The sequence below is a fragment of the Camelus bactrianus genome, chromosome 3 (genome assembly GCF_048773025.1).
Source record: "Camelus bactrianus isolate YW-2024 breed Bactrian camel chromosome 3, ASM4877302v1, whole genome shotgun sequence".
Lineage (NCBI taxonomy): Eukaryota > Metazoa > Chordata > Mammalia > Artiodactyla > Camelidae > Camelus > Camelus bactrianus.
The window spans coordinates 30,442,198-30,456,138 of NC_133541.1; the positions used below are offsets into that span (position 1 = coordinate 30,442,198).

General features: G+C 39.4%; 1 protein-coding gene across 2 annotated transcripts in view; it reads right to left on the reverse strand.

Moving 5' to 3' along the window:
* Nucleotides 1-12,486: 12,486 nt before the first annotated feature.
* C6 (complement C6) overlaps nt 12,487-13,941 on the reverse strand; it is a 67,005-nt gene continuing 65,550 nt past the window's right edge. For both annotated transcript variants that reach the window (XM_074357549.1, XM_010957347.3), the window contains exon 18: nt 12,487-13,041. In XM_074357549.1, coding sequence (XP_074213650.1) covers nt 12,866-13,041 — 176 coding nt within the window. In that variant the 3' untranslated portion in view covers nt 12,487-12,865. The remainder of the gene's footprint in view (nt 13,042-13,941) is intronic.

Here is a 13,941-nt window from a genome sequence, read left to right on the forward strand (position 1 = left end):
TATTCACCCAGGAACTTTCACTCTTTTCTTTGCTAGGCAGATAGAGTGCAGAACTGATGACTTTAACCTACTCTTTGATGGAGCGAGGCTGGGTTGCGGAGTGCCTTCAGGTCACCCCTGGTCTTAGGACTTGGTCCTCTGGGGCTTTTTACTGAAAGTCGTATGGAACTTCTTCTCAGTGGTGAGATATGGTGTGACATTTCTACTCTGATTTTGAGAGTTTTAACAGCTTTATTGAGCTATAAAATTCACTCACATTAAGTGTACAATGGTGTTTATTATATTTACAGAGTTGTGCAGCCATCACCACAGTCAAATTTTAGGACATTCTGAAAGGGTTTCGACTTGGCCCTTTAGCCTCCTACCCCACGTAAATCCAGAACTGGCAGATGTCTTGAGGAAGACACTTTCCGTGCTGAACCCATAAATCTCCACTTTTGTCACGCCTAGCCTACAGAACTGCCAAAAGTTCCGATGGCTTTTCAATACCCCGCAGTGACTCTTTGCTGGGAACCAGTCTGGATTTTCAGCCTCCAGAAGTGCTGATGCTCCCGTACATGCCCTTATGTAAGAAGTGGTACGATATCGCCAGCATCATCATCATCATCACTCACTCAAGGGCTCTTGACTCTCACTTGTTCCTTTCTTCCCAGGTCTTTTGCCCCTAAGCACTGAGAGACTGCAGGGAATCCCTCTCTGCTTTTCTGATGCCTCAGCTTAATATTTTAGTCTCCTGCTCTACATCTTTGGAATGTCAGTATTTTAGGGAGAAAGTGGCCATGAGCCTGAGGCTGTTCACTTCTCCAGTTTGATCACTCTATCCGCACAACCCAAAGATCCCACTGGTTTCTCTGCCCCCAACACTGGCCCCTGGCCTGTGCCTTGCCCTGATTCTTGGCCTCTAGTCAATGTCCAGGCTCAGCATGTGTCCCTAGAGACAGGTGCAAATCCTCAGTTCACCTCTGGAAAGTTTCTTCTCTGAAACATTAATCCCTTTTGGTCTTTATTACTTCTACAGTTCTCTTATGCCTCACTATATGACTTAAATTTTTTTCTGGCCTTTCTTTTTGTTTTCAACAGCATATTGGCCTCTGATCTACTTGAAAACAGAAGTCAAATTAGCTTCATTTCTTGGCAAGACCCAGACTCTTTCTCACCTCAGTCTTTGCATGGGCTGTTAGAACTGCCTGCTCCATGCTCCCCAAGACTTCGCATATTGTCTGGTTTCTTCCCACTCTTCGGTTCTCATTGCAGTTGGTAGTAACTTACTTATTAGTAATTAAGCTATTTTCTGTCTCTTCTATAATAATTCATGCTCCATGAGAATAAGAATTATGTTTGTCCCTAATAGTGCTTTTAGTAAGCTCTGAATTGAATGAATAAATACTAAAATGAATTAGTGAATGAATAATTCAGAAGAGAAAACTGGGCTTTATTCTCTTAGAGGAAGTCATTTACTTACATGATTTTTGGAGTCACTGGTAGATGACCTCCAGATTTATATTTCTAAGCCAACATTTTCTTCATTTTTCTTATGCTTTTACTTTATGCAATTAAATATATTTTGATTGCTTGCTCCATGCCAGTTATTTTGAGGTTTACTAAGAAGATTTTTAGCATAGCTCTTTTCCTCACATATATTGCTATCAATTTTAGTGGACAATTAATAAAACTTACACTATCTCTTTATACATGAGACCCAGAAGCATATAGTAAATGTAAATGCCTTTTGAGAACTTATTTTTGTTGGTGTTCATGGGACAAGGAGCCTAAGACGGAATGTATATGAACTTTATTACTAATTACACAGCTTAGTTTAGCCTACTTTATTTATTTTTATTTTTTGGTAGCAAGACTTCGTGGATGAAGGAGGCAGTCTGTTGATTTGCATTTGGGTGCTAGCTCATTATCTTTTTGGAAGCCGTAATAAATAATTCAAAGACAAACACTTTGAATAGCACTGCTTGAGATGATTTTGGTGCAGGTGACCTTGGGACCAACGTTTGAGTGTGAGGGATAAATTGCCTACCTTCTTTTCCCTTTCATCCTCGTCTGTCAGAGTCCTCTCATTTTCCTCTCCACCATTTTTCTCTCCTTATTTTTCCTCCCTTCCTTATTATCTTAGAGCAGTAAGCTTTTTAGGGGTAATTGCTGGGAATGAAACAGTTCCCTGAACCAGTGAATGCAGAATTCTGCGAGTCCTGAAAGTAAAGCTAGAGTCAGCCAGTGCAGTCAGCCAAGCTACAGGACTTAAGCACAATGTTTAAAGGAACAAACTTTCAGAAGAAGATTCAGGTAGCCCTGGATCTTATTGCACCGGCACAAGTCTAGGGAAGATGTGGAGGCCTTGGGATAGGCATAAGGAAGTGGGGGAGGGATAGAGTTTGGATCAGCGCCCGTGTTCAAAGGCTCAGGGCAGAGTTGGTAGACGATCCCTGTTATAAATGGCCGGCCTCAGCCCGGATCTGAAACAGCTTTCCTGACTGCATTTGTAATGAGTCTGTGCTATTTTCTAGGTTCTGGAGATTCTGTTTTAGCAGTTCAAGGTGGGGCTGGGAGTCAATATTTTTAAAAACTCTCCAGATGGTTTTGATGATTACCAGGTTTGGGAACCACTGCTGGGAGATTTCTCATTGTAACAATATCTCTACTTTCTGAAAGAGGTAACATTATTCTGCTGTAAGACCCTTCAGTGTCTGGTAAGTCAGTGGAAATGTAGAAGCTTGGTTGTGGCATTGTACTGCTGTATTAGTTTTGGTCCAATCTTGGTCTAGAGGTAACCATCTTACTAAAGCAGGATTAATAAGAATCTTTCTTGGGGGTTTTAACTTGAGACTCAGAAAGGCAAGATATACCCACTTACCATTTCTTTAAAATCTGGCTACCATGCTTTCTACTAGGTGATAAAGCTCACCCGTGGAACTAGAGAATAAAGCACAATGCATAGAGAAACTTAAATATGAGATAGGGAGATAGTCCTGATAACAGTCAAGTCCAAGTATTTTGGAAGGTTCTGGCAGCTCTGGTCCCATGTTTAGGTCAGGTGCAAAGAGGGCAGGGTACCCTTACTATTTATGAGGATAATATTTGTCTTTTGTTTTGTAAAATAATTTCTCTTTAATTAAAAAAAAAACACCCAAAACTCCCAAGTTCATGGAGTACTCTGAATCTATTATGGCTAATGATAGCTGAAGTATACCAGATGTAGTAGACAGAATAATGGCTCCACAAAGATGTCCATGCCCTGATCTCCAGAACCTGTGAATATGGTACCTTACATGCACAAAGGGACTTTGCAGATGTGTTTAAGTTAAGGATCTTGAAATAGGGAGATTATCTTGGATTATCAGCGTGGGTCCAATGTAATCACAAGGGTTCTTTTAAGAGAAAGTGGGACAAAAAATGAGAATGAGAAGGAGGAAGATGAGATGACAGAAGCAGGGTTTGAAGTGATGAGATATTTTGGTTCAAAGATGCAGGAGGGGAAGCACGTGCCAGGGAATGCAGACAATCTCTAGAAGCTGGAAATGACGAGCAAAGAGATTTGCCCATAAAACCACAAGAAGGAATGCAGTCCTTAATTTTAAGTGAGATCCATTTTGGACTTCTGACTCCCAGAATCAAAATAATAAATGTGTATTATTTTAAGCCCCTAAACCTATGCTAATTTGTTATAGCAGCAGCACCAGGTGAAAACAAAGGCACGACTGAGAATTTCTTAGTGTTATTGGCCAGTCCTGTAATGCTAAGGGGATGGTTTCCAGTGACTGAGGACACAGAAACCACACTCCTGAGTTACTCTCAGTTCACTTGTCCTTAGCTCCTTGAAAACCAGTCTTATGGTCATCTACTCTGGAGCCCTTGCATTGATGGACAGAGGTCCTGGGCTTGGGCTCAGTCCTCCTTCTTCATTCCTGCCCAGTCACTCTCTTTGGGAAGGGAGGCGAGCAATAAAGTCCTCCAAAGAGTAAAGGCATTGTTTAGAACTAAGAGGAGAAACATAACAACCTGAAAAATGAGATCTCTAGTCTTGAGTAACATGGGCATATTGATCAAGTGAAGAAGACAGCCACCCACAAAGGGAAATTCAACCTCATAGCTCTGCTGTTAACCTCTGTCTGCTCTGCTCCATAACACAGGCTTGTGAACAATCAGGGCTATGATCACTAATGTTCAGTGTCGAATGATCAGCTGCTGTCAGCCCTTAAGTGCAGCCAGGCAAAGAGTACTAAAAAATTTTTGTTTATAGTTGAATAGAATCCAGCCTGTTTTGTTTTCTAATCTGTTCTCACTTAGGTTTTTTCTATGTCTCTATTGAAGCCTCTTTCAAATGTTGGCTTAGACCATAAGTGGAAACCTCCTCATGGTGGCAAGACGGCTGCGACAGGTTCAAGCATCACCTTCAGACATGGCACCATTCAGAACTGATCATCTCTTCCTGTGAACTCTTGAAGAGTAAGGATCTCCTTCTGAGAAGCCCTCCAGAAGATGCTCCTCACCTCTCATTCGTCAGATTTGCATCACCTGCACATGCCCAAACCACATGGGAAAGGGAAATGGAACCCTACTGACTGACTTAAACCAACTGTGGTTTACTTCCTGGGTCTAGTGTTGGGACTGGTATCAGCCTCTTCTGAATTACTGGTCATTAGCTGGGGGCTGAATAAATTTTTTGGGGGGAGGGGCAATAAATACTACCTGCTATAGTTTACTAGTTAGATTTTAGTATATCCAAGCATTAGAAATTGGAATGGAGAATCCATTTTTGTATATCTGCATCATTAGCAAATACCTGGAGTTCTTTAGAATGCAGCTTTGATAAGCAATTGGCATAAAATATAATAGGAATGATTTGGTAATCAAGAAATATGAAGTAGATTTAATTAACTTTGAAATGCTTTTTAAAATAATAAATGTTTCTCAGATTCTAACAAATTTACCAAATATGATAAGGAGTTTCTTAAAAGTGTGTTCACCATTTTTGCATTTATATTTCTTTTCAGTCTTAGCCGGTAAACTTTCTATATAAGGATTTATTTTCTTTTAACTTCAATTTTCCACTAATCAATTTCTCTATAAAATGATGGATGCAATTAAGAATGTATTTAAGAGCTAAATATAATCACTCTTTCCTAATTTTAATTTGTTCTGTATTTTTTCCCCCCAAGCATCCTAGTGATTATAGTTCATGTTCAAAGCAATAGTAATTCCTATTTACTTGGTAACGCCTGTAGGAAGCAGTGTTCTGGAATGCAGTTTGGACAAGTGAAAGAGAACAGCTTCTGATGTCAGTTACTTTCAGACAGGTAGGCTAGGTAATGCAGCAACAAATATACCACCTTCAGATCTCAGAAAAGTTTATTTCTTGCTCATGCCACATACCCATAGAAGTTCACTGCAGTATGGAGGACTCTGCTCCTGTTAGTGACTCCAGGACTCAGGCTGATGGAGGAGCCACCATTCAAACATGCCACAGGGAGGAGGCGGTTGGGGGAAATCTTCATGCCAGCAAGTGCATGTTTTGTCCAGAAGCCACACATGTACTTCTGGTTACATTTTATTGGTCAGAACCAATTACATGGGCCCCCAACTCATGGAGGCCAAGAAGTATGTTCCTACCAGGTCCCTTGGAGATGGAGAGCCGCTGGTGAGCAGTATTTCTGACAACTGCAGAGATGTACCAGTGTGGATCACTGCCTTTCAATGGAAGGGGAGACATGCTCCAAAGCAACAATTAGTTTCCAGTTGTTATCACCAAGATGGTAATGCTTCAGTTGGGATTGAGCTCTATACCCTGCTGTTACTACAAAGAGAGCTTCATGAAGGACAGTGAAATCTCATCTCATGACTCTGAAAAATGACATGGCTTTTCCCTCGTGTTAAGGTCATGGTTGAGGTAAAATGCAGCCTATTACAAATCTACTATGTCACTGCATACTGGGGTGGGGGGGTGGCATTAAGCAAGTGCTCCTTGGAGTGTACTTCCAGCTGTCCAGTCTAGTTTCCTCTTCACTTTGGGTCTTCTGTCTATATTGCTTGAATATCATAGAATGTTAGGTTTTTGATTGCAAACATTGGGCCATCTGCATTTATTTGGTATAAAGGGTGATTCATTCTAAACAGAACTTAAAACCTTTATTGGTAATGTTTGTCATCGTGGTCATGCCTGCCTGAGCACAGGGAACAAGCACCTTTCATCAGCTTAGTTAATCTGAATACTTAGTCTGAATACTCCAGCCATTTCTCTCCTGCAAACAATCTAAATAAGCCCATGGGCTCATTAATAAATCACGCTTCAGTGGCAAGATTGGCAATAGAGGGGTGTCTCACTTGACAAGAAATAAAGGCAGAAGTCCAGTCACTCCTCTCCATTGGTATATAATAATAATAATAATAATAATAATAATAATAATAATAATAATAATAATAATAATAATAATAAAACATTTTAGTAGTTGAATGCACATTTTATCCTAAGCTCTTTAGTAGTTGTTTCATATATGTAATATTATACAAATACATGTTACACAAATATACATTATATATATATAATATACTCCAGCCAATCCTCAGAACAAGTAGAGTGAGTTAGCTGGTATTATCTCCCTTTTCACATGAGGAAACAGTATCAGATATTTATCCAAGTTCAAACAGCTACTCAGTGTCTCCAAATGTTATAAAACATTGAGAATTTAAGTTTGATTGTATTTTATTAACTGTCCAGATTTTTTTTAATTCCCGAAAGATGTTATCTACACCTGTAATTTTTAAACAGCTCTCTATTTTGTATAGTATTGGTTTAAGTGTACATTTAAAGTCTTCCCAGGTGCTGTAAGTACCTCCAAAATCTCTGCACAACTATAACTCTTGTGACTTAACAGGTATTCAGATGTCTGCTCATGGATGAATAAATGAATGTGTATGAGACTCACATGTTTGGCTGGAAGCTACTACCTGCCTCATGTGTGCAAATCCAGACCAGTTGGGCTGGCTTGAACTCTGAGGCCAATTTGCCATCGTTTTTCTCTACAAGAATTACCTCTCTCCTTTCTCTACCTAAGAAGAAGAGAACATTTTTATGAATGATTTTCATGACCAATTATATTTAAAATTTACATGCTGATTATAGAACATGTAGCAAATTCAGACAAATATAAATAAGAAAATAAAAATAATTCCAAATTCCAGAATTTTGTTTTCCCAATCATTGTTTTAAAGGCATGTATACACACACAATTTACATAGCTGTAAGCATACACAGTATTGCAGCCTGGTTTTTCACTTTTTATTATGTCCTTCAAAATCTTTTTAGAAGGTGCTTATCAGTGGTCTTGTACTGTTCCAGCAGATAGAGGGGGTGCAATTTATTATTAGACATTCAGGCTCTGTCATTTTTTGTATTATAAATAATGTTGTGATGAACATCTGTCTATATAAATCTTCGTGAGCATGATTTTCAAAGCACCGTCCATCCCTTGGAGTCCCTTGATTGCTGACATGTACTCCTACTGACATTTGACACATGGAGCTGAAATGTACAGCTAGAACCTGTCAAGAAGACAAATTGTGTAGCAGTGGCCTGTCTCATGCTCATAAAAGAAAATGGATATAACTATGATTTTGCAGGCCATTTGTTTGGTTAGAAGCTGATGCCTCCTTGATTCCACACAAGATGTATCCCAAAAGAATGAAGGTGACCTTAGAGACAGCCAGCCATCTAGAATCCAATTAATCAAGCTCCAGGATATTCAGTGCCCAGCGCCAACCAGAGCCATCATGCTCTGTCAGATTTTGTTGCTCAGAATTAGAATTTAGGAAGGGATTTAGTTCAGCTTGTGGGTGCTCTTCTGGAAATAACAGAAGAATTCAATCTCTAAAACTAAGGAATGTTGGTTGTGGAAGTTGCAGTCTTCAGAAAATTTTTTTAAAATTATAGTTGATTTACAATGTCATGTTAGTTTCAGGTGTATAGCAAAGTGATTCAGTTATACATTTATATAACAATCTGAAAAAGATATACATACTATTTTTCAGATCCTTTTGTTCTACACATATATTCACTATAGGCTATTACAAGGTATTGAATACAGTTCCCTGTGCTCTACAGTATGTCCTTGTTGTTTATCTGTTTTATGTATAGTAGTGTGTATATGTTAATCCAAAACACCTAATTTACCCCCACCCCTACAGCCTTTGGTAACCATAGTTTGTTTTCTATGTCTGTGAGTCCGTTTCAGGTTTATAAATATGTTCATTTGTATTAGTTTTTAGATTCCACATATAAGTGATACCATATGATATTTGTCTTTGACTTATTTCACATGGTGTAATAATCTCTGGGTCCAACCATGTTGCTGCAAATGGCATTATTTCATTCTTTTGAAAAAAATGGTTGAGTAGTATTATGTTTATCTATCTATCTATTATCTATCATCTATCTATCTATTTATCTATCTATCTATCTATCTATCTATCTATCTATCTATTCCAAAACAACTTCTTTATCCATCCATCTGTCAATGGACATTTAGGTTGCTTCTGTCTCAGCTTTTGTAAATAGTGCAAGTTGCAGGCTCTTGTAGAAAGTGAAAAAACAGTAACAATTTAGTCTAGAAGTTAGAGCTTTACTGAAGACTGCCAAAAAGAGGAAATATTTGGTTAAGCTTGACTGTCAGTCACCTCACCAGAGGACTAGAAAAATCATAGTCTTAGAACTCTGCTTCTCGGACATCTGAGATATGTCATGTCTATTTATAAAGTTCTTTAAACTGGAGTCTTATTTATTTTGTCAATATCTTGCAGAGTCAACAAAAATTAAAATCCATAATAAAAAAAAAAGAACCTGAATTGGTTTCCAGTTACTTAAGCTACAAGCATGAATGCTTAGCATTCATCTCTAACAGCCTAAGAGGATAAAGCTTTTACCTTTGATCTAGAATGTATTTAATCTTCTAGGACAGCATTGGAGATTCTAGGTCTGAATTCCAGGTATTTAATATGTTTCAGCTTTGCTCTCTGCTTCACTCTCCCTTAACACTTATTGTACTAAATTGCTTTATTAATATTAATATCAGAATGTGAAAAATTCAACTGGTAAATGTATGCAAATTAGCCTCATGCAAACTTTAATGGATTAGTGCACTCAAAAAATCCTTTGAAACAAAGGTAACTAAAGTGGTAAAAAGGCCAACTAATCACCGCTAAAAGAGAAGATTGCTACAAGCAAAAGAATAAAATATTTTAAAGCAAGTAGGCATGACTGATTTTAATCAAGCAATATGAATGTAATAGCTGGTATAAACCTTTGATTATATTATGAAGTGTAAGCAGGAAACATTTTTCTCCCCAGTTACAGTGTTGTGGGTTGAATTGTGTCTGCAATGAAAGCTAAATTGAAATACAAACCGTTGGTGTCTGTGAATGTGACCCTATTTAGAAATAGGGTGTTTGCAGATCTAATCCAGCTAATATGAGGTCATTAGAGTGGGACCTCATTAGAGAGCGGGGTCATTAAGAGTCTAATTCTTCTTCTGGGATTTTACCTTGTGCCTTGGCCCGGGAGATATTCCTTTGCCGCCTCATATCATCTATGTTTCTATGTGTTTGTGGATTCCTTCTACAGGCTTGGGATTGTTGTTTTCTTATTTCCAGTATCTGCCCCCTGGTGGATGAGGCTGGACTAGAGGCTTATGCAGGTTTCCTGGCAGGAGGAGCAGTTGCCTGCCCACTGCTGGGTGAAGCTTGGTCCTGGACCTCTGGTGGGGAGGGCTGTGTCTAGAGACCTAAGTGGCTTAGGAAGTCTGCTGATGCGTGGGGCTGTGTTCCCATCCTGTATGTTGTTTGGCCTGAGGCTTCCCTACAGGCTGTTGGGTGGGGCTAAGTCTCGGTCTAATGATTCAATCAAGATTTCAGCCTCCAGGAAAACTTATGTAGAATAACACCCAGGAATGTCCGCCACCAGCTTTAATGTCCCCTGAGTGGGCCGCAGCCGTCCCCCAGATCCCCAGGAGACCCTCCAAATCCAGCAGGCAGATCTGAGCCAGCTTCCTATGAAATCATTGCCTCTGCCCTTGGACCTGGTGCACATGAGTTTTTGTGTATGCTTCTCAAATAAATGGAGTGTCCATTTCCCCCAGTCCCGTGGGGCTCCCAGAGCCAAGCTCTCCTGGCCTACAAACCCAGATGTCCTGGGGTCTCCTTTTCTTCCCAATGCCGAGACCCAAGCTGGGGAGACTGATGTGGGGCTCAGAGCTCTCACTCCTGTGGGAGGGCCTCCGCAACTTAACAAATCTTCAGGTTGTGGGTCAACCACCAGGGGAGTATGGGGCCCAATTATATCACGAGCACATCCTTCCTACTATCCTGCTATGGTTCTCTCTTTATGCTTCCAGTTGCAGAAGATCTTTTTTTGCTAGGTCTAGTCTTTTTTCGATGGTTGTTTAGCATTCACTTGTGGTTTCATTGTAGTTGCAAGGAGAGGCAAGCTCGTCGTCTTGATCCTATTTATTTATCTAGATAGTCTAATTCAACAAGACTGCTGTCCTCATACAGTAATGCACATTTGGGCAGACAGACATGTACAGGAGGAAGACAATGAAAATGGCCATGAGATGATGGAAGCAAATAATGGAGAGATGCATCCAAGCCAAGGAAAGCCAAAGATGTCTGGCAAACACCAGAAGCTAGATGAGGCAATGAAGAATTCCCTCCTGCAGGTTTCAGAAGGAACACGGCCCTGCTGACAGGTTGATTTCAGATTTCTAGCCTCCAGGACTGGGAGACAATATATTTCTACTGATTTACGCCACCTAGTCTGTGGTCCTTTGTTATGGTAGCCCTAGCAAATCATAATCATAGTTTTCTTTACGTTCTGTCAAATCCCATTTTTGATTCAGTTACACATACGTATTCTTTTCATATTCTTTTCCATTATGGTTTAATACAGGATATTGAATATAGTTCACTGTGCTATATATACAGTAGGACTTTGTTGTTGATCTATTTTATATATAATAGTTTGTATCTGCTAATCCCAAACTCCTAATTTATTCCCCCTCTTCTTCTCCCTTTGGTAGCCATAAGTTTGTTTTCTATGTCTATGAGTCTGTTTCTGTTTTGTAAATAAGTTCATTTGTGTCATATTTTAGATTCCACATATAAGTGATGTCATATAGAATTTGTCTTTCTCTGTCTGACTTACTTCACTTAGTATGATAATCTCTAGGTCCAACCATGTTGCTGCAAATGGCATTATTTGATTCTTTTTTATGGCCGAGTAGTATTCCATTATGTAAATATACTACAACTTCTTTATCCAGTCATCTGCTGATGAACATTTAGGTTGCTTCCAAGTCTTGGCTATTGTATATAGTGCTGCTATGATCACTGGAGTGCATGTATCTGTTCAAATTAGAGTTCCCTCTGGATATATGCCCAGAAGTGGGTTTGCTGGATCACATGGTAAGTCTATTTTCAGTTTATTGGGGAACCTCCATACTGTTTTCTATAATGGCTGCACCAAGCTACATTCCCACCAACAGTGTATGAGGGTTCCCTTTTTTCCACAGCCTCTTTATCATTTATTTGTAGACTTTTTAATGATGGCTATTCTGTAGTCAGTTACTATTTTTAAAAATCAGTCCAGTTTAAGTCTCTAATCTTATATCCAATTTATATCTCATCTTCTTCCTTACTTCCAGTACCAGCCAGGCTTGTAGGTCAGAGGACCTGGGGTAGGAAAGAGACAGAGGTTGTTCTTGTGTATTTCCAACTCTTCATAGAAGAGATGGGCAGAGGCACATTTCATTCTAGGACACCTTAACCTCTCTAAGAAATGGGTGTCTACTTGGTATAGCCTAATATGAAAGATATGACTTACCTTAAAATTATTCCTTTGAAATTCTCTAATAACTTTCAACCTATTACATACTTTAAAAACTTTTTAATGCACTTTATTTTTGATTTTTAGGTTTTTTAATAGAGACTGGGGATTGAAGCCACCACCTCATGCACACTAAGCATGCAGTCTACCACTGAGCTATAGGATGCACTTTAGCTGAGGCAGAGAGAGTCTTTTTTTCTTTTTCAAATTCAAGAAGTTTATTACTTTAAGCAAAGCAATTTTCACTTGAGTCCAATCATCCTTACTGTGATGCTTATTAACCATGGAATATTTCCTTGCATGAGATGAGGCTTAAGGATGGGATTCACTTTCTCTGAATTATTTTCTTCTTAACAATTATCACCATTAAACATAAGCATATGTTATATGCTTATTTTATGTTTTGTATGTCTTCCTCCCCATGAATGTGAGTTTCATGAAGGCAAGGGATTTTGTCTGTTTTATTCACAGCTGATTCCCCAGCACCTCAAACAGTACTGGGCACATTACAGACATTCACAATTATTTCTTGGACAAATGCATGGAAGTTGGGCTTCAAGAATGCATATTGCCAAAAAAAAAAAAAAAGAATGTATATTGCCAAGTGTTGTAGATTTCTATGTTTATTGATTCATTGAAGAAAACTATGTTTTTTTGTTCTTATTTCTACTTGTCAGGATGCTTAATACCACAGGCTTTATAAAAGGTCCTTAGAAGTCCTATCATTTTAGTGCAAGATGAACAGAAGAACTTACTAGATTGATGTGCAGGTTATTACCTAGGGGTAGGCTACCCAGCATTACAGACTGGAACTGGATGGGTGAGGCTGAGACAGGAGAGGCAGGGAGAAAGATTATGTGAAACTAACACAAAAGAAATTATGTCAGTAACTCTTGGACATGCCCGTCTTCTGTTTGCACAAGAGTGTCCCTTGGCAGTGATATTTTTGGACAGTAAATCTGTTTATCAGTCACTGAATTAGGACTAACACCTCCCAGGATGCAGTATTTCCACTTTCCTGTTGGCACATCTTACAGCTCCTACTTCACAGATGTTCAGTGTTCTCGCACTCAACGAGGATCCCATTTTGACACAGTAGAGTTGGTTTCCACCCTTGAGGCACTGAGAGGGCAGCAGGCAGATGCACTTGGAGGTGGCTTCTGCAATGAGAGAGAGACAGTGTGATTCACCAAGTTTGATTTTACCTAACTTGTCCACAGAATGGTGAGCACTTTGGTGGTGATAAATGAGAGTGCTGGAACAAAGACAATGACCTGAAAGGCCCAACCATGGTCAAATGCAACTATCTGGATGTCAGAGAGGAGAGTGCACTGGTGAGCCAGTAAGACGTGGGAGCTGGCCCACCTCTGGCACCTCCCTCTCACTCACGCCCACAACCAGTCAGTCACTACGTTCTGTCAACCCATTTCCACAAAGTCTCCAGTCTGTCCCGCATGTTCTTTTCTCCTTGGCATCACCTGAGGTCACTTACACATGTCACCACTTACTGCTCTGTGGCCGCACAACGTGCCTTGGGTTTTGTGTGTTTTATTTCACTTGGTTCTCACAGAAAACATATGAACTCCATGTTATCATACTCGTTCTACAGTTGAGGAAACGGAGCTCAGAGAGGTTAAGCAATTTGCCCATGGTCCCACAGTTAGTGGTAGGGACAGGTTTTAAATCATTGATGACTCTCAGAACTGAACTCTTTAACGTAACTTTGTACTACATTTGTATCTTTCTTTTTAGAATATTCCTGGCTTATGACTGGGAATCTGGATGTTTAAGACGCAGTTAAACTGGGTGAAACTTTAATGAGGCCTGGTTTCAAAACCACCCTATTGTTTTATCATTCATATAAATCTTGTGTTTATGAAAGAGTTTCAACATGATCATTTAGGGCTAAAGTTATCAAAGCCAAGTATATTAAATCAACTTTGAATGAAGGGTTATAGACTCATGTATATAAATGCATGTTTTAATCAAAGTTCAAGGCCCTCCACGGTTTGGCCTCTACATCCCTTCCCAACATTATCTTCTCTGCTTTCTCCATCCCA